Consider the following 27715-nt stretch of genomic DNA (forward strand, 5'->3'; position numbering starts at 1 on the left):
TATGCTTCTATCAAGCACATCAAACATGGAGATATTTAGAAACAAATTTACTATTTGTTGCAGAACCGTCATGTAAAGTAATACTGTTAGTGTACAGCAGCGTCGTACGTGGTGAATAAGAATCGTAATAAATTTAAATAAATGTGATCGTTGTAATACTCATCATACTCAAATAGATCGACCATTTTAATAAGTAGCGCAAAACAAGCTTACCAAAATTATTAATGCACAATGCCTGTACGCCGAGGACATGTCGCTCCCAAGACAACGCTTATCGAGACGATTATTCGAAAATTTGATACACACAGTAAGTAATATAGATCGTCTAACAACCGCCCCATCGTCACACAGCTAATCAATTAGCATAAGTCATACACTGTTTCACACATATTCTTGCCACCTTTTTCTTACTGCATGATGAGTCACACAGGGTAGTAGTAGTAGCAGGTAGTAGCAATCTGCGTATCGAATCGTATGCAAAAGCTAAGCAGTTATTTGCTAACTACTCCCATCGTCGTGATCAATCAAACGCGCTAGAGAGCAGGGGCTTGAACGATTGTTTTTCTCCTTACCTTTGTTTGCAGATCGAAGTTTTTTAGTAGCAAACGCACAGCCAGAATCATGTCACATAATCTTCTGTTCGGATGGATTTTGCAAGATGACCGGATTCACCAGGGCGGAAGTGATGCAGCGTTCGGCCTGCACCGATTTCCTGCAGGGCCAGATGACCTCGGTCGGTGTCATGGATTCCATACGAGAAGCACTAAGAAAAGGAGAAGAAAAGCATTTTGAAATTCTTTACTACAGAAAAGACGGTAAGTTCGAACATTGATTGAATTTGATTTGTTAATTGATATATAGGCCAATCGCGCTGGGAATGTTAGTTTTCTTTAAAATACATTAATGAAGATTACATATTTAAATGAATAGCGAAACTATTAACGGGTTGCTAACGTAAAACCAGTTCGCGTGCTCGTTCAACGTTCATCTCGACAATGTTGAACGATGATTCGATGATATCTCATTAATTTTGAAACATTATTTTATATTGACCGCAACGGGTATGAGTAAAGTTTTTTTAAACAATTTTATACTTCATTTCCTTGTTGTTTTTTGATTCGGAAAATGTTTGGTATTGCTGCAACTCTGTACAACGTGGAAGTCCAAAAATAGTTTCAAAATCCTACGTGTATCTTCTACACGACGTACCAAGTTTTCCCAATGACAATTGATTGGAGGCTACGAGAGATTTTATGTACTAAATCTACAAAACTTTTACCGTGTTTTGCTAGAAAGCAATTAAGTGAATGTATCCATACTCGTTAAATAATTCTTACCGTGCGCTACCGGTCGATTCGAACTGGTGTATATTCCGGGAATTTATTTTTGCCCCGTCAGCCACGTGTAACCGCGCTCTAAGTTATGACAGAATGTCACCCATACTTCACTGCAAGTGGCTAAGAGAACGACCACTGTGCGTCAACACAAAAACAGGCCGTGTGTCGACAAAAATACTCTAGGTCCAGAAGAAAATTTCTATTGATTATTAAAACATGATACCTAGCCATCCTCCTTTTCGCACGTGATGTTCTTTAGTCTTTGATTAGAGCAATTCTGCATCTGGATTGGTGTGAATTCGGGGAAAAAACAAAGCGAACAATGCGGAAACAATCGAACTAGATCACAACGTTGACATTACCAGCAGTTGTTTATTTTTCGTCGTCACAATACTGATAAGCGAGAAGAACAAAAAAAAAACAGAAGCGAGCGATCTACGCGTTAATCTACATAGCTGCAATGAGTAGTGTTTACTCATCATCCACTATCTCGAACTCTGGTGACCAAGGAGAAAGCAGTGTATCCAACGGTAGTGGTATTAACCGTGTGCATAACGTACAAATCGATGGCACAATGAGGCCCATACGACCATACGTTTCGAGCCAGCGAACTAGAACCGACAGCGATATGGCGGTGGAAACAAAGGAGCCCACCGAAGAGGAAGGTATCGTCGAGTCACCCGTGCTGCAGGACGCCCGCATGAACGAGATGGAGGAACGGTTACGACGGAAGTTGCAGTTTTTCTTCATGAACCCAATCGAGAAATGGGAAGCGAAGCGCCGTTTTCCGTACAAGTTTGTTGTGCAAGTTATCAAAATAGTCCTCGTAACGCTGCAGCTCTGCCTCTTTGCACATTCCCGCTACACACACGTGAACTACACGTGGGACAATACGGTCACTTTTTCGCATCTGTTCCTGCGCGGCTGGGATATCACGATGGAGGTGAACAACTATCCGCCAGAGACGGGCCCACTATCGGTGTACATGATCGATGAGTTCTTCAAAACGATTGACTATGCCGCAGCCGGTTATGCGGATCTGCCCAAAGCGATCGGACCGTACTCCTTTCCGACCGAAGACAACACGATGCCACCCATGCGATTGTGTCTGTACCGATACAAAGACGGCACCATCTTTGGATTCAACGAGAGCTACGTATTCAACCCGGAAATTGACTCGCTCTGTGTGGACCTGTATCAGAACGTGACCGTCAACGGTACCCAGGCCTATCTGCACGATAAAGAGATTAACATCAACTTTTCCGCGCTGGTAAAGGCGGAACTGACGTTTGCCATCAAAACGGTCAACTTTAAGGCGGCCGGACCGATAACGGCTCCGGACTGCTATCGCTTCGACATACTGATCCTGTTCAACAATCAGGACCACGACGGTCAGATGGTGCTGCGGCTAGAGGCGGAACCAACGCGATTGGTATGCCACGGCGATGTAGAGTTTATCAAAAACTCTCAGATCGATGACGCACTCCGCAGCTTGCTGAACATTCTGGTGATCGTTATCTGTCTCGTGTCGTTTGCTCTGTGTGCACGGGCCATTTTTCGCGCACAGATACTACGGCTGGCAACGTGCGACTTCTTCAAGCAAGCCTACGGCAAGGATCTGAGCTGTGAAGGCAAATGGGAGTTTGTCAACATGTGGTACATCATGATCGTGTTCAATGATGTGCTGCTCATCATCGGATCGGCACTGAAGGAGCAGATCGAACGAAAGCACTTCATTGCAGACGATTGGAACGTATGCTCGCTGCTGCTTGGCGTAGGCAATTCGCTTGTGTGGTTTGGCGTGTTGCGTTACCTCGGATTCTTTAAAACGTACAACGTTGTGATACTAACGCTGAAGAAAGCAGCTCCAAAAATTAGCCGATTTCTTCTTTGTGCACTGTTGATCTACGCCGGATTCACCTTCTGCGGCTGGCTAGTGCTTGGGCCGTATCACATCAAGTTCCGTTCGCTGTCTACCACCTCCGAATGTTTGTTTGCGCTCATCAACGGTGACGACATGTTTGCCACCTTCTCAATCATGTCGGAGAAATCCCTGATGCTGTGGTGGTTTTGCCGCATTTATCTGTACTCCTTTACAAGCCTGTACATCTACGTTGTACTGTCCCTGTTTATTTCCGTCATTATGGACGCGTACGACACGATCAAGAAGTATTACAAGGACGGTTTCCCGCAGAGTGATCTCCGACTGTTTGTTGGACCCATCAGCCCCAACGACTTCTCGAGCGGTGTGTTTCGAGAGCACGAAGAATTTGATCTGGAAAGCATGTCGTTCCTGGAAGTGTTGAAGCGAATATGTTGCTTCACCACCAGTAGCGCCGGCCCGACTGGTTACACATCGTTACTACCAAAGGCTTCCTCGTCTAGCTTTGTAAACAATTAGCCAATTCCACTTCTCTTCTCAGTATCGTTATTTTCATTATTTTGTTATGAATTTTGGAATAAATTTTACAAATCCAAAAAACTGCACTCTGTTCCCTACCTCGCTCTCTCTCTCTCTCTCTCTCTCTCTCTCTCTATCTATCTCTCCATTGAAAGAAAATAGATTAAAACAAAGAGCAAAGGATCTTTCTTGATTAGGAGCATGTTTGCACTAAATCCATCATCTAACTCCCCGCATGCGTGTTTGTATGTGCTCCAAACATGTATGGGTTTGCATTCTTATAGTTCTTACATCTTGAATGGTGTCTTGGTCTTAACTACTTACTAATTGGAATGTTTTGCTTTAACTAAAAGGTAGCATAAATCTATAAATCTTTCATCATTATATCTGTTACAACACAATTACTCTAGGTGCAATAAAAAAGCACCTTTATTACTTTACTCTTAATAAAACAGTACATTCGTAACAATTGTATTCACTCTATTGTATGGTAGCAAATGGAGAGAAAACTACGCAAATAATACTTCTTTTGAAACATTTGTATCTCCATTCTCTCTGCTGCGCCTACATATACATAGGAACGAAATTTCTATGCTCGGAAGTGATCGCTCCAATCCGCTCGGAAGTCGACGATATCTCACTGTTCATTATAAACTTTGAAGATTTATCCAATCCATCGAATCCGGAGCCAATCGAGCAAGTGAAGCTAAGTAAATGTGGGTGCATTCTGTTGATAAATTGCCAAGTGCACATCCTTTTCTAACGCAACTATATCGTACCCTCACATTGCAGTTGACAAGGCAAGAGCTAGTTTTCGACAATCATTTAGAATTGGACACATAGCCCTGCGTGATCGAGGCCTTCGCCTGGCAGGATATCTAACGCCTCCCTCCGATGCAACACAAGATGAAGACGAAATTATTGCACCGAAGCACCCGATGGAGAGGTACGGTTGATTGATTGTTGGCCCATTCGATAGTGTAAAACGATTAAAAATCCTTCTTTCTCTCATATCTATAGTTCCTCCAACAAGAATACAGTCCTCAAGGTGGAAGCTAATATTTGGGCCCCAATGTCAACACCTGCCCTAACGCGAACGAAGGAACTGGACTGTCTTCCGCACGATATCGATACATTGAGTGGACCAGGCGAGATTGTAATCACGGCACCCGATGTAAGGATTTTTACACTCTCTGGGACAATACTTATAATTGATGCATAATTCACAACCCTTTTTTCTTTATTTGCAGAGCACGCAGAATAATACGAGAGTGGAAAGCAAGGAACATAGTGCGAGAGATGTAAAACCAGAATTTGTGCAAACGAAGAGCTTAGACTTTGAAGCGCAATTAAAACGTAAGTGCGCCGTTTCCCATCAGAGTTGCGTTCCGTTCCGTTCCGTTCAGTTTGGTCCTTTTCTTTCGTCGCTTTCTTTTTTTTTTTCATTCTCTCTATCTCTTTCTTTATCCTGTTTCCTATTCCTTCCCTAAAAACTCATCGTTTACTTCCTTCACAGAAGGATAGGGCTTTAAACTAATCTATAGACATTTTTCTAAAAATTCTTGAAGTCATTGAAGAGATAAGTTTCCACGAACTCTCGTTCTTTAGCTATCGCTTATGTGCTGAATGTAATCATTTTTTTATTGAGCGATGGGTGCGAGTTATGGTCGACTTTATTTTCTTTTAAATGGCATACTTGCTAATTACACATACCCAAAACAAACTGTACTGTAGAGGTTTGTACGAAGCGGGGGTTTGTTGGCGTCGTTGATATCCAGAAAATATTGTCTCTTTCGTTTATTTGTTTCTCAATGCTTATTTATGCATTTTGATTATGTTTTATCATTTGTATACATTGTCTGTGTGGCTTTTGCAGCTTCTTCTGCAACTCATTCCATGTATGTGTTTCATTCACACCCGGAATATGAATACTCACGTAATGTGTACGGTGTTTTTTTGCTCCTTTGGTTCAAAAATGTTTTTTTCACACTGTCAGCGCCACACTGAACACACACTTACACACACTCACGCTTGCTATATATCGTTTAGTAGCCAATTAATGGTGTGCGGGATTTGACAAACACAGGACACTATTACTTGCAAACAACAAAAGCAATTTCTACTACTACTACTACTACTTGAAACAACAACGGCACACGTGTCCATTTTACCAGCGAATGATGTTTTTCATATAACATATATAACGTTTTGGTTACTTTATAGATGTGGAAAGCGCGAAACTAATTCGCTGTTACGAAAATACACATTCCCAAACAAGCCGTGGATTCGTAGAAAAGCGTGCCCATACGGTAGATGATTTCATGAGAGGTAAAGCTACTATTTCTTTATACGTACGACGCACGACAACACTTTCAATCTTTCTTCGGTAAAGCGATTAGAGAGCCAAAACCAAGCAGCTAATCATATTTCTCCTAAAGCTCTGGCACCCACTTCCCTCTACACACTATATGCTCGATAATATTTTTTTAAAAGCAGCAGCAAATGCTGAAGAGATTATACATTTTTCAAGTAACAATATGCAACTAGACTCTTATTCATTACTTTACCAGAAGCGTTGCTTGTAGGCATTCGTTTTCTTATCGCTGGTACCCTCTTTTCTTGTGAATAGAGAATGGAAAGCGCGGGTGTGCGTGGGGTTGGGAGGGTGGGGTGGGAGGCGAATAAGGCCAACACACAATTGTCTGCTTATGCTTATTTAGGTCATTGCACCTTTGTTGACAGTTGTTGACACCGCCAGATAACACATATATATCTATATATATATATATAGACGGACCAACCGATCAACATTGTTATCGCGAGGATCGTCCCACGATCTTCGGCAAACTGAAATGCTTCTGTTCGAGGTCGGCTCTAGGACTGAAGGCCAAGCAAACATCACAATACTGCTAAGGAACAAGAGCGTTTGCAACTTCACTAATCTTTCTCTTTTTCCCAACACTGTCGCGATGTACAGCACAACCAAACTTAGAAACGATAATGAGCTGCGCCGTTTTTATTTTTGTGTCCTTAATTCCTCTCTTTATCACTCTCTCTCTTTTTCTGTCTCGACTTCCCACTTTACCTTTTTTGTATAATTCATGTTTCGAACCATCTCCTCCTACCACCTGTGCTATATCAGATGAGATATTATCATTACAGCCGCCGATTAACAACAATAATATTATGCATTTCTTTACGCATTGTTCACGTGTTACTCTGTAGCTAATCTATATATGATCCAAATCTATTTACTATTCACTATTACTACTACTACTACATTTCCAAATCACGCGCATCCATCATGTGTTGTAAATTTACTTTTCATACCAATAATATTCACCTTCGCCTTAATGTAACCAACACACTAACTCTGCATGTTTCTTTTGCTGCTCATGTAGAATGTGTAACCCTCACCAAACCAACACATAACCACATGATCACCCGTATTTCGTTCAATCTGAATCACTGCCAACAATCTTTTTAACATGTTTAGTTTTCATACTTAATGCTTTGCCATTTTCACCTGCAAAACTTTTTTAAAACAAATCTACACACATCCATACAATTTTCCGTAAAAGCTTCATATGGAAAGGGGTATATTTGCTATTGTTGAAAATTTTCATTATTTTAGTTTGCTGGCTGAAAAACTGTATAAATATTCAATCAAGAATCAACCTTTTTTTAATTGTTGCCGAAACATTCGCCATCCTCCTCCCCCTGTTGAGGTGAGTAACAACAGCAACTTCTCAACATCTTCACAACCGATATTTGTTTGTTGCCTGTCTAAAACACCACGTGTTTCCCCGTATATGAATACCGTTTTTTTTTCCTTCAAATTTGCCCAACAGCGCCTATTGCTGTTGTTATGTTTTCGTTTTTCTCGCCCGCGTTACCGTCTCCAGCCTCAGTGCTTTAAATGTCCTCTTTTCTCTTTCTCTCTCTCTCTCACACAATTTTTCTTCCTATCTTTTGTTTTCTTCCTTTTTTCCTTCTATTTGCTTTGTATGGTTATTTATGAGATGTATTATGTTGAACTCACTAGGATCTACTATTGCAATGCACAGTGGGCATATTATGCTGGCAACAAACAAACGAATTAGTATGTTTACTTATACTACGCTTAGTAAACTAAGCTAAGAAAAGTAGCTCCTAAGCGAAAGTTGTACCAATTTCAGCTATTTTTTTAAATTTTATGTGCACTAACAATACCAGATCATAACTGACCAGGCGTCTCCATTGTCAGTCTTGTGAAGAATAAATTTATTGTTTTTTTTTATATTGGACGAAAAAAGTAATATATTCATTATCTGAAAAAATTGCTGAATTGTTTTTAAACATCGAAACCACTGCTCAAAAGCAGGTGTTTTGGACACGAAAAGTTTAAAACATCTTCTTTTAAACATGTGGTACAAGAAATTCAAAAGAGAGATTTTCCAGCAATGTATCCATAAGGTAAAAACGTTGATGATACTGTCTGAAAGTCGTTCCAATTAGTGTAGATCATAAGAAAAATTGTTAGCCACTAGCATTCTAACCCCAGAAGGGCTTGTGGCACATAATCTCAATCAGTACAAATAAGATTTATTCGACAATGCCTCCACTGTGCAATGTTCTGTGTTTTTTTTTTTTTGTTTGTTCTGCCGCATTATTGTCCAGCATCCCCCTTTTCATGAGCTTTAGTGTACTAGCCTTATCTACACATCCATGTACGGTTCGAGCGGAGGGAAAAGTATTTCAAAATGAATACCTCATTCATACTTAATAGCCACTGGCTTAATGGCTTCTCTCGACTGTAAACGCTGTACAAACTGTAATGTAAACTCTGTATAGTACTGTAAACCTGTACAAATGTATGATATGCATTCTTGTCGCTTTGTTTGTGTCCATGAACGCGCTCGCTTACCAATATAGTGCGTGTGTAGAGAAGTACCTTTCCTGGACTTTCTTCAGTACGTGATCATAACAAAGTCATCCCAAAAACTGTCGCATGTGAGATGTTATTGTTCTACATTCAGCTGCACAAATTCAAAACCTGCACCCAGCAAAAGCCTCCACAATGAATGCTGCTACCGAATGCGATGGAATTTACGATGTTTTGTACCGATTTGTACCATTAGTTGCATTGTAGTACGTACGCCCTTCCGTTGTTTGTTTGATGCTCTAATTTTTAGCCGTTGTGATTATGCATTGCATAGTTGTTGTTCGCTCGTTGTTAGAAGCTGCATAAGTTACCAGCCTGTACCCGACGCGGTTTAGTGTACAAATGGTTGTAATAATACCACAAAAAAGGCCATTTATTAAATATTTCGTCAAATAACATTACCGATCGCTATAAACCACCACTGACAAGCAACCTTCGAACCAGCTAAAAAAAAGCTAATCGAACCTTTTCTGTGTGCGTTTTTTTCTTTCTCTTTCTCTTCTCCGTCTCCGGGTCCCGCCCAAAACCCTAGGTCCGGTAAACCATAATGCAAGATTGTACTTTCCTTACGTCTCATCAGAAAGCGACCTGCAGCGGTACAAAGCTGTCCCCGTAAAGCAGGCGGCCACGACGGCGCAGGATGCGAGGACCAGTTCATCACTATCAAATGTGCCTTCAGACTCGCTCAAAGCTAAGGTAGGTGTGCGGTGTGCGGAGCAGTATTAGGCCACCTCCCCGTCACAATTTGAGGCACCCAAAAATGGATGAATTTTGGCCCATTTTGGGGAGAGGACGTTTGCCCGCTTTCTATGTTTTTCATTCACTCCTCAAATTATTTATAAAACACAGGACAATGGCTCTGGCAAATATTTCCAAGGTACACGGCAGACCATAAACATGGGAGAGAAGGTGGCACAGGTAAGACGACACACAATCAGCAGCAGCAGCAGCAGTAGCAGTTGTTGTTGTTGGTGTCAACATATTCGTACAAAAACAGCATCTGTGTTTCTGATTCTGGCGCATGTTTATGTACATACACACAACACACTGTCTCTTTTTCTCTCTTTCTCTCTCTCTCTCTGTGCTTGGCTTACTATGATTGTCTTGCATCTTGCACACTGATTGCAAAAACAAACATGTGGAACGCTACAAATTGTTATTAGCTAGAACAGCTCCCAAAAATGTATTCCCCTTCCGCTAGTACTACCTTCCAAAGCTTATACTGTGCTTCCTAATTTAACTGCTTCTGCTTGGTTGCACTACTTTGTTTGTGTGTGTGTGTGTGTGTGTGTGTGTGTGTGATTATGTAAAATCATTATTAAGCAGCCGAACTCATCACGCGCGACCGATCGTGAGTGATTTCGGGAGCAAAAGAGCTATTTTCTCCAACATGCAAATGGGAGCCGCCACGCCACCTTCCTAAGCTAGCCGCCTCAGATTTCAAAGCTGACGACGAGATATTGGAAAGCATAGGATAGGTAGTGTCTTGCTGATTCTACAACATTCACTCTTTTCCATCCATCACACCTGTTATGAACTCTCCTGTTGGCCTGGTCTGGTGCTGTCTAGTACTCCGACAACAATCGCCGGATCCACTAGCCGGACGTCCTTTTCACTCTACGCACCCCTTGTTGTGCACAACAAACACTACGGTAGGTAGTCGTTGCTTTGCATGTCTGCGTGCTTCGCGTGGTTTGCACACTATAGAGCTGTAGGTGTTGCTCGAAAACCACCTTCAACCAACTCCTGCTTTCCTCACCCCATTTACCCCGTCTTTATCGTGTCTTTGCGCCGTCCTTTCGCACCACTTTTCTTGGTATGTGAGTGGCCTGCGCGGGCACGTGTGTATGTGTGTTTCTAATGGATAGGAGATTTTATGGCACACACAGTCGCGCGTAGAGAAGACGCTGTGCTGCACATCTCGCGAGCAGTGCGCGGCAGTGAGAGAACGAATAATCGCCGTGAATTCTTCGAAACGAATCCATTCCATCATAGTATCTCACGCTACACCCACGTGCCAAAGGGGGAGGGGGGGGGATAGCTTTCCAACCTCCCCTTCCTCCTCCTCCTGTCTTAGGACTAGGCTATACGCGTAGAGGTGTGTGTACATGGGAAGGATACGAATATCTTTGACTCCCTCTTGAAGTCCAAGTGCAAAAAGGATCTATTCCCGACAGCGCCTGCCAGCCAGCCAGCCAGCCAGTGGAAGTTAAGCATTCGGGACGCTTGGTAGTCGGTCGTTTGTTTGGTCGGTCGGACGGTCGGTCGTAGTCGCACCGTACCGTAGTCGAAATTGTCCCGCAAGCCTTTGCGAACGAGTGGCAGGCAGCCAGAGTAAAAGTAGAGAAACTCGGTTTCCTTGTACGCGACGGCTCCCGTGTGTGGCCAGGCTAGTTCGGAGCAGTCGTATCGAGAAAACATAATTATATAATGTTGTTGCCTATCGGTATCTAGTTTCTGGCTCGCAGTATCTTTGGACATCATCATTTCCGTACTTTTTCCACACTCAATGGACCCTCCTTTCCCGGTAGTAACGATTTTGTAGCGTAGCGTACTAATGGTGAATTTGTAGCCTCTATATGGGTTGACCCCCCCTCCCCCCCACTCCCACGCAGGTGTAGGGTATTGCTCGTCGTATATGTGTGTGGTAAATGTGCGGTGGTTATTTGTATGTTGGTGTTGTACAACATTCGTCCCCTGGTGACGAATAGTTGTGGAGTGAATTACACAAATGACTGTTGACTGCCTGCTGTGCCTGTAGAGGAGGACCAGTTTAATTCACCCAGGAAAGTAGTTGCCTCGTTTTGATGCTCACCACGAAATACGGTTGAATTTCTAGGAAGCTCGATGCTGTCGGCCTGAAAAAGACAACCTCAACCTCAGAGCTAAGGGTGGACGGCTGCGGCACAGGGCGCTCCATGCAAGTGTGTGTAGAAAAGCGCCATTATCAAACAAGTGCACGATAAATTATGTTCGCAACGCCATGTCGGAGACAAGTTTGCGGGCCAATTCGTGCGTGGAACTGTCCGAAATACGCAAACTGGACAGTTTGCTGAGACAGTGCGAAACGCTCAGCTACGATGACCTGTCCTCGGGCAGCAATGGCGAACGCGAACTAGAGGATTATATGGAACAGCGGAAGCACGCCCGAAGGCGCCGTAATTCCTCGGGGAACTGTATCTTCACGCCACCCATCAACAAGTCCACACTCTCGATGCTCTCGAGCCTAAACTTACTGAATGGCGCGCGAAAAATTATGGGCGCCATGAATAGGCAAGGACAGGGCGGAATGAAAACAGGCACGGCGAACGATCATCCGGACGACTGTTGGCTTCTGTCGCAGAAGTCTTTCACCACCAAAAGCTGTTCAAATCTGCCCAAGGGCCTATGCTTTCCTGTGCCGACGACGGGTGGTACAGGATCGCTGTGTAAACCACTTCAGCCCCAGCAGCAACAGCAGGTGGACAACTTGTACAGCTTATCGGAAACTATCCTTTCCAACATACGCAAAGCTACCCAAGCTGTGCACGTAAAACCGAGTAACCGAGAGAATTGCAGATGTTACAGCGGTAACCCGACGAACCAACACCACCACCCAAACCCACCGAACACGCTACCACTTCCAAGCAGCGACCCAGCAGGAGCCTCAGAAGAAACCTGTGGCGATAATGTTAAACCTGTGTACCGCAAAAATCAATGTCTCGCCCCGGACGAGGACAATCGGATAGTGAACATCATCGAAACGCCCAACATTGTGCCGATTTCGATGAAAAGCCTCAACAGTATCCTATCCGATCGGCTGTGCTACACGACCAAAGCGCAAAAGTCCTTCGACAACAAGTCGGACAAATCGTTACTTTCCCAGGCCAACAGTGTCAAATCGCGGTCAAAGTTCTCGCCACTGTCGCGCAAGGTTTCGCACAAGACTAACAGCTTCGACACGGAACCGGCAGCCGAGGGTGTGAAAGAGTCGCTGCTCGGACACAAGTTTGAAAAAATACTTCCCGAACCGGTGGAAACAGTAAGTTTTTCTCTAGCATGATAATCGCCTTTTCCCCGTCCAAATGCCTTAACTACCCCCTAAGTAGAAACGTCTAGATTTAGATCGTTTATGCTTTCTAAATAACTTCCGAATATAAAAATGCGTTATACTCACTTGTTCGACAAGTTCGTAAGTACCTCTCTGTGCGAGAAAGGGCGGCCACGATGAAGGGCATCGCGTTAGCTTTTCGATGCCGGATTACGTGCTGGCATTAGAATTAGGATCAATTATTGAATTTCTCTGAGTCGCAGCGGGTCACACGACATACTGCTAATCCCTTCGCGGAAAGGTCGTAAATATTGAAACTCACTGCTTGCTTTCCCATGGCACGTACGGGAAATAAATGTTTCCCAACCGCTGGCTGACAGTTCGGATGTACAGTGCTGTATGTGGGGGGTGCATAATCACGTTTACGACCAAATAATCCCCAGCAGTATCGTAACTGGTTGCTTTGATTAATACACACCATCTGTCCGTGAACATGCCAGGTGACACATGACGTGTTCACTACTTTTGACAGGTGCCATTCAATTCATTTAACTCATCCTTGGCACACTACTCTGCGCTCACGTTCGGTATTCTGGAGATCATTTGCCGATTGAAAAATGAATAATTTCGAACGTGTGTGCTCTTTACGTGCCTCGCATGTGCACCTCGGAGCATACATTGCCGCAGGAACCAAGTACAAAGAGAGCATTTTCCTGTTTCCTTTTTGATTTTTCTTTTTTTTCCTTTTTGCCTTCTCCTGCTGACTAGCTTTCCACATAAGCAGAGAATAACAAAACGCATTTATTCCTACAATACACTCTCACATTCACCTCAACCCTAGAGCTAGGGGTGTAGTTGTTATTGTTGTGTAGCCTCATTGTGCAACCCGTAAACAACTACATACAAGAGGAGTGCACAGCGCAGTACGGTCCCACGAACGCCTGGTACCGTGAGAGCACTTATATCCTAGAGTTTAACGGAGACTGAGCGCGCGCCACGCCACAGCGAAAGGATACACGCGCAGTGTGTGTGTGTGTGTGCACACATCGAAAGCCGCGCGGATCTCGCGGAACCCTTAAACGGGATGTTTCTCCCAGGCTCGTGATGAGTTTTAGTGGAGAGCGAGATTTGTTACCGTGAGGACGCGAATTTTACAATGTGCCGTCCCGTAGTGCTAGACAGTTGCGGCGAAATGTGAACCTTCCCTACCTACGCTTAGTTATCGTGCAAAGTAGCATATTTACCCACAAAACTCAAACCAATGACAGTCGACTGTCATGTGAATAAGTTTCCGAGATACGGAGTGACTACAGTTCGCCATTGAACGCGGGGAAACTTAGTGCCGTGCCGTGCCGTCCAATTAGAAATCATTGCGCATCCCTTTGCAAACTACGTGATGAGTACGGGGCGACCGAGAGGACGAAGACGTTGACAAAACGACAAACGACGACAACAACATGGAGCTCACATTCCTAGCGAATCGCGTGCATAATTGAGAAATCAATAATCATTCATTCGATTCCGCCTCCAGTGCTCTATAGTACTCTATATTGGGAAAGGACACACGATATACATATATTTTTATATCGACCGACCAAATTTTCCCAGTCGTCATTTTATACGATATCGGGGATTCTTTTTTCCGTCGGGGGTGGAACAGTAGAGAAACGGCATACACTCCCTCACGTGAGAGCTCTCCCCGATTGCCGAGCATTCCACACACTAACGCAGGCAGAGAAATTTTCACGATTTGTAGACGAATCCTAGACGAGAAGGCTTGTATTGTAATCCTAGCTCCGAGCCTAGTAAAGCACTAGAGCGAAAGCACTGTCCGTGTGTACAAGTGTGAGTATCCGTCTGTCTGTATGAAGGATATGAAGAGAGCATTGGAGAGCGCACACACCATTCAAAAACGCGTGTGAACGAATCGCACTCTCTCGCTCGCAGCATGAGCACATGCATCAGGTACTACTAATACGAGTCTGAATAGACGACGGAAAAAGGACGATCTGTGTTGCCAAACCACCAGACCACCCCCTCCCACCCCCGCCGCCCCATTTGGCGATTTAAATGTGTGTCGTATTTTCCCTGTGATCTCCACACTTTCTTGAGCAGCATAAACGTCCCACCCATCACTTTACAACCAACCCACCCTCCATTGGACGGCTGCCCTGCCCTTTGTGTGACGGGGTCAGTCGCCTGTCAGTGGCCTCTTACTGCTGCTGCTGTTGTGGGCTGCATGAATGGCACGTAGTGCTGTGGGGTCGAAACAACAAAGAGATTACAACTCACCACCACCTGTACACCACACTGTTTGTGTGTTTGCATGTGCCAGCAGTAGTGGTGTGTTGCGTGCGCGTGTTTGTCCGTTCCTACTCAAAACCGGCCGCACAAGAACGCATATATGAATAAAGTTTATACTGAAGAGAGTAAAATCAAACGATCGCTATCATCGTGTGTCATGAAGATGAACAGAGCACACAGCCAGGATCAGACCAATATACCGCTCATAGTGACGACGAACGAAATCGGAGCCAAACCAAGCTCCTCGACTGCGACCAGCCTCGATTCCGCTTTTAAGACTAAATCCTGCCGTAGCTTCGTGCGCCAATCCAAGCTAAACCATGAACACCGCAACAAGTCTGTGCCGCAAAATTTGCAGGTCTGTGTGTCTGTGTCGGGATGTGACCCCACATGGGGAGCTCCGAAAAACAAAAAAAAACACACACTCACACACACTCCAAGCATTCATTGACGCCCCTTAACTGACTTTATCATCTATTCTAATTGCACTACGCTGTAAAACCCCAGGCGCAAGAAAAATGGTCCAGTGTTCGTCTCAGTTCGGACTCGAAGAAAAATCAGATCAAAATTGAAAACCATATATCTACCCACTCCAATTTGAACCTCAATGGGCTCAGTGGCGAGAAAGCTAACCTGGGAAAAGAGGTAATTATACAGCCATACTACTAACTACTACTACTACTACTACTACTACTACTGCTGCTGCTGCTCTAAAACGATCTTTTTCCGCGATAACTTCTCCACCGCCCCCCCCCCCCCCCCCCTCTGCTTTGGCTAGTCGTTTGACTCTGGTAGCCCTGCCGTATTGTAAAACGTGTCGTAGCATATTTGTGCCACCCATTTTTCCGCCAAGCGCTCCCCAATCCATCCCCGCCACAGTCCAAGCAATCTCACACCTCGCGTAGGCGCCATCATGTATACTCGCCGTAAAAACCCTCGTTTTTCATGGCCATTTTCCAGTACTACTGCTGCTGCTGCTCTTTAATATAGATTCGCTCGCCTATATGGTTATCAACAAGCACGCAACAGCATGGCACGGCAAGGCATATAGCGAGAAGGCCGTCATCAACAATTCATGGGCATTGGCCACCTTCTTAGAGCATGGCATGGTGTCGATCGAACAGTTGAAACGCTTTTATTCCTGGCTTGCTTGCTGCACTTCTTTTTTTTTTAAATGCCTTAAAACCTTTTTTTGTAACCCACCCCCCCCCCCCCCCCCCCCCCTTGCATATGATGGACACGTGTTTGATGATGTTTTATGTAATTTTCACTGCTCACCCTCAGTCTCCTCTTCTCGGCAGCGCCACCCGCCAAGTCTAAAAAAAACACAGGATTAATGTGTGTACAATTTGGTTTGCCAATAGCGGCTAGAAAGCAATACATAAACCGATCGACACCTTAGTGAATCGATCGATTTCAAATCCATTTTTTTTTTTTTCATAGAAAGCAAAGACAAAACAAAGGCCACAACATCACGCACTGTGGATGATGCCAGAAGAAGAATAAGAAGAAGAAGATTGTAGTAGGAACCTTGACATTGTGAAACTCCCATTGCTAATTATTTCTCGCACACGCGTTCTTTTCTTCCTTCCCCGTTTCTCTCTCTGTCTCTCTCTTTTTATCTGCGTTTCCGGTCCCGGTGCCGGGGGTTTCGAATGGTGCGCACCTGCACAGGTCCTATCGCTGGGAGCTGACGTCCTGCCGGAGTACAAACTGCAGAGTCCGCGTGTTCACAAATGGACAATACTGCACTACTCACCGTTCAAAGCAGTGTGGGATTGGATAATCCTGTTGTTAGTTATGTACACAGCAATATTTACACCGTACGTAGCCGCATTTCTGCTCAGCGAGCCGGACTATAATCAGCGAAAGAATCGAAAGTATGCGGATGATCCAATTGTGATAATTGATTTAATAGGTAAGAATGAGTAAGCCACCGGCTCGTATGCTTCGATTTCCCATTTTAACGCGCGATTTCTCGCTTTATTTTGCAGTTGACGTAACCTTCGTTGTTGATATACTGATTAACTTTCGCACCACGTTCGTGAACGGGCAGGACGAGGTAGTGTCCCACCCGGGTCGTATCGCCGTTCACTATTTGAGCGGATGGTTTCTGATCGATCTGGTGGCGGCCATACCATTCGATCTGCTTCTGGTGGGAAGCGACACGGACGAGGTAAATTGATTGCGTCCCTTCTCTATCTCTGTATCTGTCTCTCTCTCTCTCTCTCTCTCTGTAGCACAATAGTTACACTATCCACTTTCGTACTCAATTAGAAGGTATGGTATCATATGTGTACAAACAAGCAGGAACCGTACACTCGATCCCCTTAAGTCAGAAAGAGGAAGCGCGAATTGCAATTCTAAAGTGGTTAGAACAATGATTAACATACATGGGGACGCTAGGAAGAGATGCTACTTCTTGCGTTTCCCTTTCCCTTATAAACTGCTATCGCTGTACGGAATGTTTTCGTAAAAGCCGCCAGTCTTCTAAGACATCGAGAATGAGAATCAAGCTATTTAAACCATTACCAACTCAAGGAAACAGTAATTTTGAGGTGAAATATATCAAGCCGTGGCTTCCGTTAACAGTCCTTTTTCTTCTTGTTTTCATTGGTTTATGCTACAATATTGTTTTCTTACGTTTGAACAACAACATTCATTCATGCGATTTCCCCATTCCTTATCACCCCACAAGTGTCTCATGTTTCCTTTACTCAATATGAAAATACATTAATGTGGTTTCCCTTTTGCGTAATGTTGTTCAATTTTACGTTGTCACCATCTCACATTCCCTTCTCAGATATTCGTTCATTTTTTCTCATTTCGTGTTTAATCGTGCTCTGTTGTATTCTGTTTTTCTTTTTCTTTTTGCAATTCTTTCTTATGTTTTGTCTATTGTCTGCTCCTACTAACAAACGCAACTCGGTTCAGATTAGAAAATAGTTATCAAGCATTAAGCGGGCACTAATATCACTACAAATACTCTCGAATAGGATGCCACAATTAAGCAATTATTCTACTTCTGTTCCGCACTTTACCATACTCATATTAAGTAACTCAATAGTCAGTAATTCCGACTTTGGTATTCTTCTGGCTCACTTTCTCTCGTTCTCTCTCTCTCTCTCTCTATCTCTCTCGTACTGTTGACATTCTTCATTATTTCCTTTACGTATCCTATTCAAATAGTGTACTGTGTTGGCATGAAATTTGCTATCATGACACGACAACATAAATCGATCATTCCAAATGCCAAGAGTATTCACATGGCATCATCTGCTGTGAACCCATGCTGCTTTAAAATTATTTTCATTGACTTATCTGCATTGCCATCCTCAGCTAGTTTGGTTTCCTTTTTGGTTTGGTTATTAGCATAGATTGAGCAAACTAACAGCAGGCAGTCAGGTTTAACATCGTCGATTGTTGGAATCTTAAGCACCAATAGCGCAAACAGCTGGTTGAATGCTATGCCTTCAATTGTTGATCCTTGGTTTCAACAAATGTTAAAATATATTTCTGCACATGGGAAGATCAACATTACTCGTTCTCTGTCTGTTGTTCCTCTTATTCAGAGTAGTTGTTTCATATTTGAACAAAAGCTACCCTCAAAATAGTAAAAAATATCCCATATTACCTAGTATGGATGCTAATTGAACTCAACAATCATTATCACTATCGTTTCACTGTTACTAGCCACTTTCTTGAGCAAATTGAATTGTACTGTGCAGGGAAAAACCACAGAAGTAAAATATAGAAGAACTAAAACCATATAGAGAGTATAAATGATACAATATGTGCAAAAGAAAGCCATTTTGTAAACTCATACTTGAGCATTCGTTTTGGCTTAACGATCTACTTAGGTAAAGTCAGCCATCGAATGGCTTTTACTAGACTTGCTGATACCACGCAGTTGAATTGTCAGTCCTCACTGCTTAATACGGGTGGGATTTTAACCTCGATCCTACCGTGTGAAGATCGCTGCCATGAACATAAACATTACAACACTATAAAAACCCAATAGGCGCGCTAGTTAGAGAGATGTTCGATGTGAAAACATTCGAAAGCAGAAATTGTAAAACTACGCGGAAAACTTATAGGACCGTATGACCTACCTTTCATCCTCTCATCCATTATATCATTAAAACTGTAGTCTAAGCTGAATAATATCTTTAATCCACTAACTGTTATTTTACTAAGTGACGCCAGTTTTTGTATTTTACAGCTTGGCTTGGACAAAGATGAGGTATTGCAATCGAGATTTTGGAAGTATACCCATGTGTCTTTTGTTTACTACAAACGACATCATTACCTAAAACCCAATAATAATGCAGCAAACCAATGCTGAATTCCTTTACATTCCGAAGTGAATGGTTACCACAAAAAACCACCCAAGCCCCCCACTCTAACAGTTGTTCCGTTACTTGTTGTTATTTAGTTTATGACTTTTATCCCTTTTCCACCCACTGTATTGAACATATTTTCAAACGTTCACACACACACACAAACATACGAGCACACACACACACACACAAATTTATACAAATATTAAAACACCCCACGATTTTGAAGACATTTTTCAAACTCTCATCAAGCACCATATTATGTATGCCTGATTACCAACAACAGTTGATTCGTTTTAAGACTTTCTTTTGCAAACAACATGCAAACAAGCAAAGAAATTATCATCCGCTTTAGCTTTCACCAAAAGATACCGATGTGTTTCTAATTGTATTTTTATTGTTTGTTAAATTCGTTGCAATTAAAATGCATATTTATAGTGCAAAACGTTTATATTACACCAGCGCATGTCTTTAATTATGTTTAAATAATACTGCATATGCATTAGCTATTTCCCGTCTCTATATCAGATTATGTATGTGTCCTCCATGCAATACTAACTCGTCCTTGTCTTACTACTTGTCTCGCGTTCCAGTAAGTCCTTGTATGTTCCAAACACCTAGATGTGTGTTTTAGACTATTTTCTCGACAGCATGAACATGTGTAATTTAACTGCAACAACTAGATATTAATCAACAAAATGTTTTCTGTGTTAGTTTGAAATTAAATTGAAATAGTTATGACAATTAGAGTTGTTTTACTCGATTTATACATATTGTTTATCGGTTAGTATTGTTAAAGGATGTAGATACGTGTTCTCGTAACTGATTATTTTACCTCAAAACACTGAGTATTATTGTGCAAGCAAATAGTTTGTACGAAAAATTACATTAAAAACACAATTAACAATTAATTTTTGAACTAAACATTCAGAGTTTCATCCAATTATTAGACCTACTAGCCTACTAGAATGTTAAACCGTTGCATAGTAATAACGTTAAAAGATTTTCGAAATAGTTTTACCTTTCTGCACTAAGTAAACAATAGAAAATAAAGGGAAAATCGTAAAACCATCCTACCAAGACATAAGACATAAGACAAATAAAATCTTCTTTAAAATGTAAAAGCCATTTCTTTCAACTAGAACAGCGAACCTAAATAGTTAAAAACTTTTACAAGTAAACAAAACAGTCAAGCAGTAGCTGTTGATGATGATTATGGGAGGTATAGTAAGATGAGCTTCGGTACAAAGTTTCATATTCTCCCCTCTCTTTGAAAGCTTCTTTTTTTATTCTTCTATTGATGCCTCCCTCACGCCATTAAATTTCATTAATATTTTTACCAACGCAAGAAAACTGTCCTTTTTTTTTATAAAGCATTCGTTTGCTGCCACAAGCTTTACGATATCGTGTACCCATTTGCCAACCCTATTCTGTTGTATTATTACTTTGAAACAAATATTACTCCATTTGCATATATACATATTATTACACCTAACAGCTAGCTTGTGCTCTTTTCTAGTCTCATTTCAAACTATAGCTGCATTTGTGATCGTAATCGTTTGACGCATCGATCGATTTTTGACTCAAAAATAATCAATTGGCTTCACACATCATTTCGTATTCGTCCACGTTTGCTTTGCCAAAAACACAAAATGAAGGCGTTTGCGAATTTCCACAGTTCAACAAGGAACTCATTTTCCTTTTGCAGACTACCACCTTGATTGGGCTGCTGAAAACGGCACGGCTACTGCGCCTGGTGCGCGTGGCCCGTAAGATCGACCGGTACTCCGAGTATGGTGCAGCCGTCCTCGTACTGTTGATGGCCACATTCGCACTGATTGCCCATTGGTTGGCCTGCATATGGTAAGCACGCAACAGGTTACACAGACGAAAAAAAAAAAACGTATGGGCCACATATGTCTATCGATTTGGTTTCGCTTTGCTTCGCTAGGTATGCCATCGGAAATGCGGAACGACCATTGCTGAAGGCAAAGATAGGGTGGCTTGACGCACTAGCCCAGGACACACAGGAGTATTACTTTCCGAACAATACTGGCGGAGGTCCTTCTGTGAAGGTACGTAATGTACGCTGCGCATTTCCATGCGCCAGTAACTCAGGAACAATAAAGAAGGAAATTTTTTGTCTTTACTTTTATCTACTCTCTGTTTCAGTCCCGTTATGTTACTGCCCTGTACTTTACCTTTACATCGCTTACATCTGTTGGTTTCGGTAACGTTGCGCCAAATACAGATGCCGAAAAGATATTCACCATATGCGTCATGCTTGTTGGCTGTAAGTTTTAGCTCTAGCCCGGTGCACAAGGGTTGTAAGTAACGAGTGTAACCTTTCCACTTGCAGCGCTTATGTATGCTAGCATCTTTGGTAACGTTTCCGCCATCATACAGCGGCTATACTCAGGAACTGCAAGATATCACACTCAGATGCTGCGGGTGCGCGAATTCATCCGATTCCATCAGGTGATGCATCAGTGATTGTGGGATGATTGTCCACCAAAAAAAAAAAAAATGCTAGCTCTAAACAGCTGCCTTAATTCTTCTTCCCAACACAGATACCGAACCCGCTGAGACAACGCTTAGAAGAATATTTTCAGCACGCCTGGACGTATACTAATGGTATCGATATGAACTCGGTACTGAAAGGCTTTCCTGAGTGTCTACAGGCGGATATTTGCTTACACTTAAATAGAAACTTGCTAAACAATTGTTCCGCTTTCGAGGCAGCCAGTCCGGGATGTTTAAGGTAAGCGCAAAATACCCCAAACATTGGAGCCAGGCTAGGTATCGTAACTAAACTATTTTATTGCATTTTATTCCAGAGCACTATCGCTTAAATTCAAAACCACACATGCTCCACCAGGTGATATTTTGGTGCACAAAGGTGACGTACTGACGTATCTTTATTTCATAGCCCGAGGGTCAATTGAAATACTCAAAGACGATGTGGTAATGGCGATTCTAGGTAATATGAACCATCCCTCCCGCACCATACAAAGTATGCCCCAACACACTAACACCCCGATTCGTGTTCCTTCTTCTACAGGCAAAGATGATATTTTTGGCGAAAATCCGTGCATTCACTCAACACTCGGAAAATCAAATAGTAACGTTAAAGCTCTAACATATTGTGATCTGCATAAAATTCATAGAGATGACTTATTAGACGTGTTAGATTTATTCCCGGAATTTTATGATAGTTTTGTAAATAGTTTGGAAATTACATATAATATGCGAGATGTGAGTCTACTTTTAAAACCATATTTAACGTTTAACGATAGTGTTTTGTGCCGTGTTCGGTTTGCGCATCTTTCTGCACGACATTATTAGATTTTTTTGGTCTTGAACGGTTTTTTATTTGCATATCGTTACTGGTTTTAGCAAGGAAGTTGTGTACACTGCAAGATTTTAGTTGCGTGCTGGTGTTGAAAAGCTAACGCCCTAAACATTGTTTTGTTTTTCGTTTTATGTTTCACGTGCATCTTTTGTTACTGCAATCGTTAATCCATCAGTTTTGTAGCTAGACTTTGGTTTAATATTTCTACTGTTCTAGTATAGTTGTACTGTACTCTAATTTCAATTACAAACTCTACTTTAAATTGCATGTATGGTTTTTTTTTAATAGTTTTGAAACTGTATCGCTGTTTGTTTTATTTTATTATCACGGACTGTAGCTTTATCTTACACGCACACACACACACACAGTGGAATGAAGCGTGATTGCGAATTATTGAATGTAAACTATGATGGTGCATCCGTTGTTTTAGGAAGAGCAAGCTGGTGTCGAACTTAGGCATAGGTACATGCGGACTGGATCCCAAGATCGTGACAGTGAGACGAGATCTTACGTTAGAAAACTGTAAATGTCATTCCGTTCGCTGACACCCCCACCCTGCACTCCAGGGGGGTTTCAGGCCAAGGGTCGAGTACGACTAACGCGATCTTTTTTACATTGCAGAAATACCGTGCACCACAGACCGAGTGGCAATAAATGTGATATGCCCAATGATAGAAGTTCGATCGGACAGTTGAGCACTAACTTTGATGATGATCGCAAATTTTCGCTTTCCGGTAAGTAATGCAAAGGAACAATCCTTTTCACGGCGACACTTTCCTTTTTTCCTTGTCTAGTTTTTCTAGTACCCAACGTTCTCAAAATAGTTGCGTTGCGTAGGCATGGTAAAGAAATCGATCTTACCTTGTTATACCGATTTGGTACGTGCAATAATAGGGCTATTGTATAGCACAGCGATCTTAATTTCTCTCCTTCATTTTTTCCCTCACTCTGCTGACGAAACCATGTCTGATATCAATAATGATGTATGCTTTAAAAAATAGATTAATTTTTAATGATTTGTAATTCCCAGCTGTACCTGGGTCGATGCTAAAAATGCATAATTCTTCATTTGTAAAAGTAATAAGAACGGACGATGATATAACAGAGTATTCAATTGAATTGTAGGCCTCTGCAGTACCTCTAGGTCAAGGAGCAGGTCGATGAACAGTAATTGAATATATGTTCCTTACTTACTTACTTATCAGGCGCTATAACCGCTTTGCGTTCTTGACCTGCTGCAGCAGAATTCGGAACTGCTCACGGTCCCGCGCCGTCGTCCGCCAATCTGTTGTCCCGGCCTTGATGGCGGATGATTCCACGCCATCCTTCCACCTCAACCTGGGCCTACCACGCCTCCTCTGTCCGTGCGGACGGCCTAAAAGGACTTTCTGAGCTGGGTCGTCCAGTGCCATGCGTATAACATGACCAGCCTGGCACCTGCCTAATTCACTGCACGACGGTTAGGTCGTCATACAGTTCGTACAGCTCGTCGTTGTAGCAGCTCCGCCATTGTCCTTCCACACATACGAGGCCAACGATCCTTCTGAGCATCTTCCTCTCGAACGCGGCTAAGAGGGCTTCGTCTGTCTCAGAGGCGTATGTGAGTACTGGGACTATAAAGGTACGATACTGTCCCAGCTTCGACCGTCGCGACAGATTTTTTGAGGTGAGATGTTTCCTCATATTCCTCATCCCTACTATGAGGAATTCAGAGCATTCGTCCAAACGGTCAAGAATGTCCTGTTTGCGATGGAAATCGTTATGCAAATTGTTATAACTGTGCCATATGTCTGAGTGGAAATCGTGCACGTGACAATCACTCACTCAGGGTAAGAGGGTTGGTGGTGTTTGCGAAAACAATCTCATTCGACGATGAGCGCGTCCTCAACATAACTGATATTCAACGACCAACTCATTAGCGGCCAATATCAATGGTCTGGACGGGCGTTGTTAGAGTGAACATCCGGCGACCATTCTTCCGTAATGTGACGATTGTCTATCCAGCTATTGTGATATCAGCAAATCTATTGAGCCATTGTTAATCTATATTTTAATGCATACGTCAACAAAGGTATCCCCATGCGTAAAATAATAATGCGTTTCTTTCTATCTATCCTCTACCATCACACCCAACCCCCCTCCCCCCAAATAAATCACACCATACATTCTAAAATACAACTATACAAACCACCTACAATGCGGGGTGTGTGTGCCACCACATTAAACAGGAATAATAAATCAATTGAAAAGAAGCATACCAGATCTTAGATCGCATAAACATCAGCCATTAACAAACCAGTGTGGTAAGCAATGAATTTGTTTTTTGTTTGTTCGGTTCTATGTGCTATTTATCATCCCATTATCGTCGTATTTTTGTTGTTGTAACTTTTTTCTTGCGTGGGTATCGATCGATCAACGACAACTACACACTTTACACCCAGTGCAAGGTTTGCCATTTATCGTCACGAACAATTCCTTCCAAACGAGTTCTAAATAGCACTTCCCTTTTCCCTTCATTTTCCCAAAAACAGCCCTAGCTTCACACATCCATACAGCACAGCCGATCATCATTGCACATACAATAATTATTTCTTAATTTCCTGTTTCGGTGAAAAAAAAAAAGAGTCGACATGGTTTCATACATGATTGGCATGAGTGCCGTGTAACACCGTGTTCTGTACAGCGAATGAATCCAACGAAAAAGAATGTGAACATTTTGCGTACACTAAATTTGAATTTTGAAATCAATTGGCCAACAACCATATTTGTTATGCTCCTGTTAAATTCGCACGTTACTGTTTGTTTAAGCTTGCAAATGTTGCATTTTTAATAACCGCGCTTTTCCGTTGTAAACATCCATTCCATGATTACCGAACGAAAGAAAACTAATTTCCGAACCCGCTTTCCCTTGTTAATAGTTGCAACGCTGTTTTTTTTTGTTTCCTAATGACGTGCGTGAAACATTAAGACATAAGGATGCTATTTTACAACATAATAATTTATAACACGATTGTATATATATATATATATATATATATATATATATATATATATATATATATATATATATATATATATATATATATATATATATATATATACGTGTGTGTGTATGTGTATTGGCTTACAGCATCACCAAACGAGAGCCCCAAAAGCACGCACAAGCAGACAATACCCCATCATCAAGAGAGCATCATGGCGACCTCCGCGGCACTCGGAAGGGCACCAGATACGATTACGCTTAGCGCGATCAGTAATCGTGCCTGCAGTTGCGGTGCCAAGCCCGATATGCCACCAGTACTCCGCGCTGATTGTTCGCCGAAGAGTAGCCCGGAGGACGATATCTTTCATCATACGGCACCGAACAGTAGCAATGTGGGCAAAGCAAACGACTCCAAACACAACCTAGGGTAAGTGAAATGGAAGGCACATTGTGTTTCACGCACGTAATTAACGTTCTTGCGCGCCCGCAGTATAATGGTGCATCAGTTGTCCGAGCTGACGGATAGAATTGGCAGCCTAGAATCGAGCCTCAAGCACGACATCAGAACGATCTTAGAAATCTTGCACCAGCAGCAGCAGTTGCAGATGCAAATCCAGCAACAGCAGCACACGTATGCCCAACAACACCAGCAAATGCATCAGATGCACACCGGCAAAACAGCAATGTCTTCGTATCAACCGTCCGAAAGCGATTTTTCTTTTGACATGTGCGGCGGTGCACCGATGGACCCACGGGACGTGAAACAACCGCAGCCACCATCGGCACAGCATCGCATACACGTGGCCCGGTCAGTGTCCCAGCCCGAGTGCTCCGATGATCGTAGCTTATTTAAGTAAGTTGGATTGCTCGTAAGAGACAAAACATGGTCACCAACACCAACACCTAACTGCTCTTTTGTTATGTGGCAGATGTTCCAAGTTTTCATCGTTCAATCACCCAATGGACGACATGCCCGAGGGACAAAATTGGAACATATTTGCACCGATTGCAAAGCTGGAATCGTTGGACGAAATCGATCAGGTAAGCAACGAACAGAATTGATTCCCTCTGATAGTATTGGAAAATTCACTTACCACTTACCTTATTTTCCACTCATCAGGAAACGAAAGCTTCAACCAGCCGTGATAAGATGCAATGAAGATAGGACAGCAGAGACAGGACAGAGTTCACCATTCATCGCACCACAAGCAGCAACAAAATCAACAACAAAAACACAAAAATCGCCGATCCAGTTTTTTATCCATTCTCCTTATAGTGAATGTTATTTTTCTTAACCTGTTTTTTCAAACCAAACAACCAGAGAAGCGAAAAAAAGGAATTAATATTTGTACATACTTCTCTTCTACACTTAATGGAGATATTTGACACACGGGGCAACACATGACCACACGAAAACATTCGCTACACGCGCTCGCACACACACCCACACAACATGTACGGCAATTTTTCACCACCTTCAGAGAACTTCATGGTAGAATCACCCTCACCAGTGCAATAATGGTTCTTGGGTTTTCAGTTCCACCCTATATTAATCTCACCTCGTGACGACTATGTTTGAATCTTTAAGAAACCAGCAATAATGAACGTTAAATAGCAATCTTTTTTCGATTGAACTACATTTCAAACTTAGTAAAAGATCAATGCCGCAAGTGTGCTGTAGTAGATTGAGCGGAGCGGAGGGAACGATCGACGAACGAATGAACGTAAGCAAATAAAGGTAGGAATAAAAGAAAAAAGAAAAGAAAGCGAATTAAGGATGAGATAGGATTAGTGCAAAACCAAACCGTAAAAACACACACACACAGACACAGACTTGCAAATATCAATGAATTAATACAAAATCAGCAAAACAAACAAAACCAAAACAGCGCATATTGGAAAACGCATCTTGCCTTTATTTAAATCGAACACAAAACAAAGCAAAAACAACCACAGAAACAAAACAAATAAAGTTACTGCTAATGAACTGATGTATACTCTTATTTTACTTATTTTTTTGCTTTTTGGTGTTTTCATTATTATC

At 42.4% G+C, this 27715-nt stretch overlaps 2 protein-coding genes across 5 annotated transcripts; both read left to right on the forward strand.

The window, feature by feature from the left end:
* The first annotated feature begins 117 nt into the window (after positions 1–117).
* Positions 118–26891, forward strand: LOC126561413 (potassium voltage-gated channel subfamily H member 6). 4 transcript variants are annotated; one of them, XM_050217542.1, is made up of 28 exons: positions 118–307; positions 585–815; positions 4317–4454; positions 4531–4684; positions 4759–4912; positions 4989–5094; positions 5962–6066; positions 9195–9358; positions 9512–9580; positions 11502–12683; positions 15504–15641; positions 16671–16914; positions 16991–17172; positions 19219–19239; positions 21045–21199; positions 21288–21411; positions 21509–21629; positions 21696–21814; positions 21907–22097; positions 22174–22316; positions 22398–22591; positions 23119–23210; positions 23310–23422; positions 24917–24991; positions 25819–26098; positions 26162–26524; positions 26601–26712; positions 26792–26891. In XM_050217542.1, the coding sequence occupies exons 1-28, from the start codon at positions 232–234 to the stop codon at positions 26828–26830; spliced, it is 5085 nt and encodes a 1694-aa protein (XP_050073499.1). In that variant the 5' UTR covers positions 118–231; the 3' UTR covers positions 26831–26891. The 4 variants fall into 4 exon arrangements, with proteins under 4 accessions (XP_050073499.1, XP_050073496.1, XP_050073497.1 ...); XM_050217539.1 differs by lacking the exons at positions 11502–12683; positions 15504–15641; XM_050217540.1 differs by lacking the exons at positions 5962–6066; positions 11502–12683; positions 15504–15641.
* On the forward strand, positions 1711–3819 carry LOC126561830 (mucolipin-3-like). The gene has a single exon (XM_050218161.1). It carries the CDS (start codon positions 1798–1800, stop codon positions 3736–3738), a length of 1941 nt encoding a protein of 646 aa, XP_050074118.1. The 5' UTR covers positions 1711–1797; the 3' UTR covers positions 3739–3819.
* Positions 26892–27715: the final 824 nt, after the last annotated feature.

Source organism: Anopheles maculipalpis, chromosome 3RL, assembly GCF_943734695.1.
Source record: "Anopheles maculipalpis chromosome 3RL, idAnoMacuDA_375_x, whole genome shotgun sequence".
NCBI classification, from domain to species: domain Eukaryota; kingdom Metazoa; phylum Arthropoda; class Insecta; order Diptera; family Culicidae; genus Anopheles; species Anopheles maculipalpis.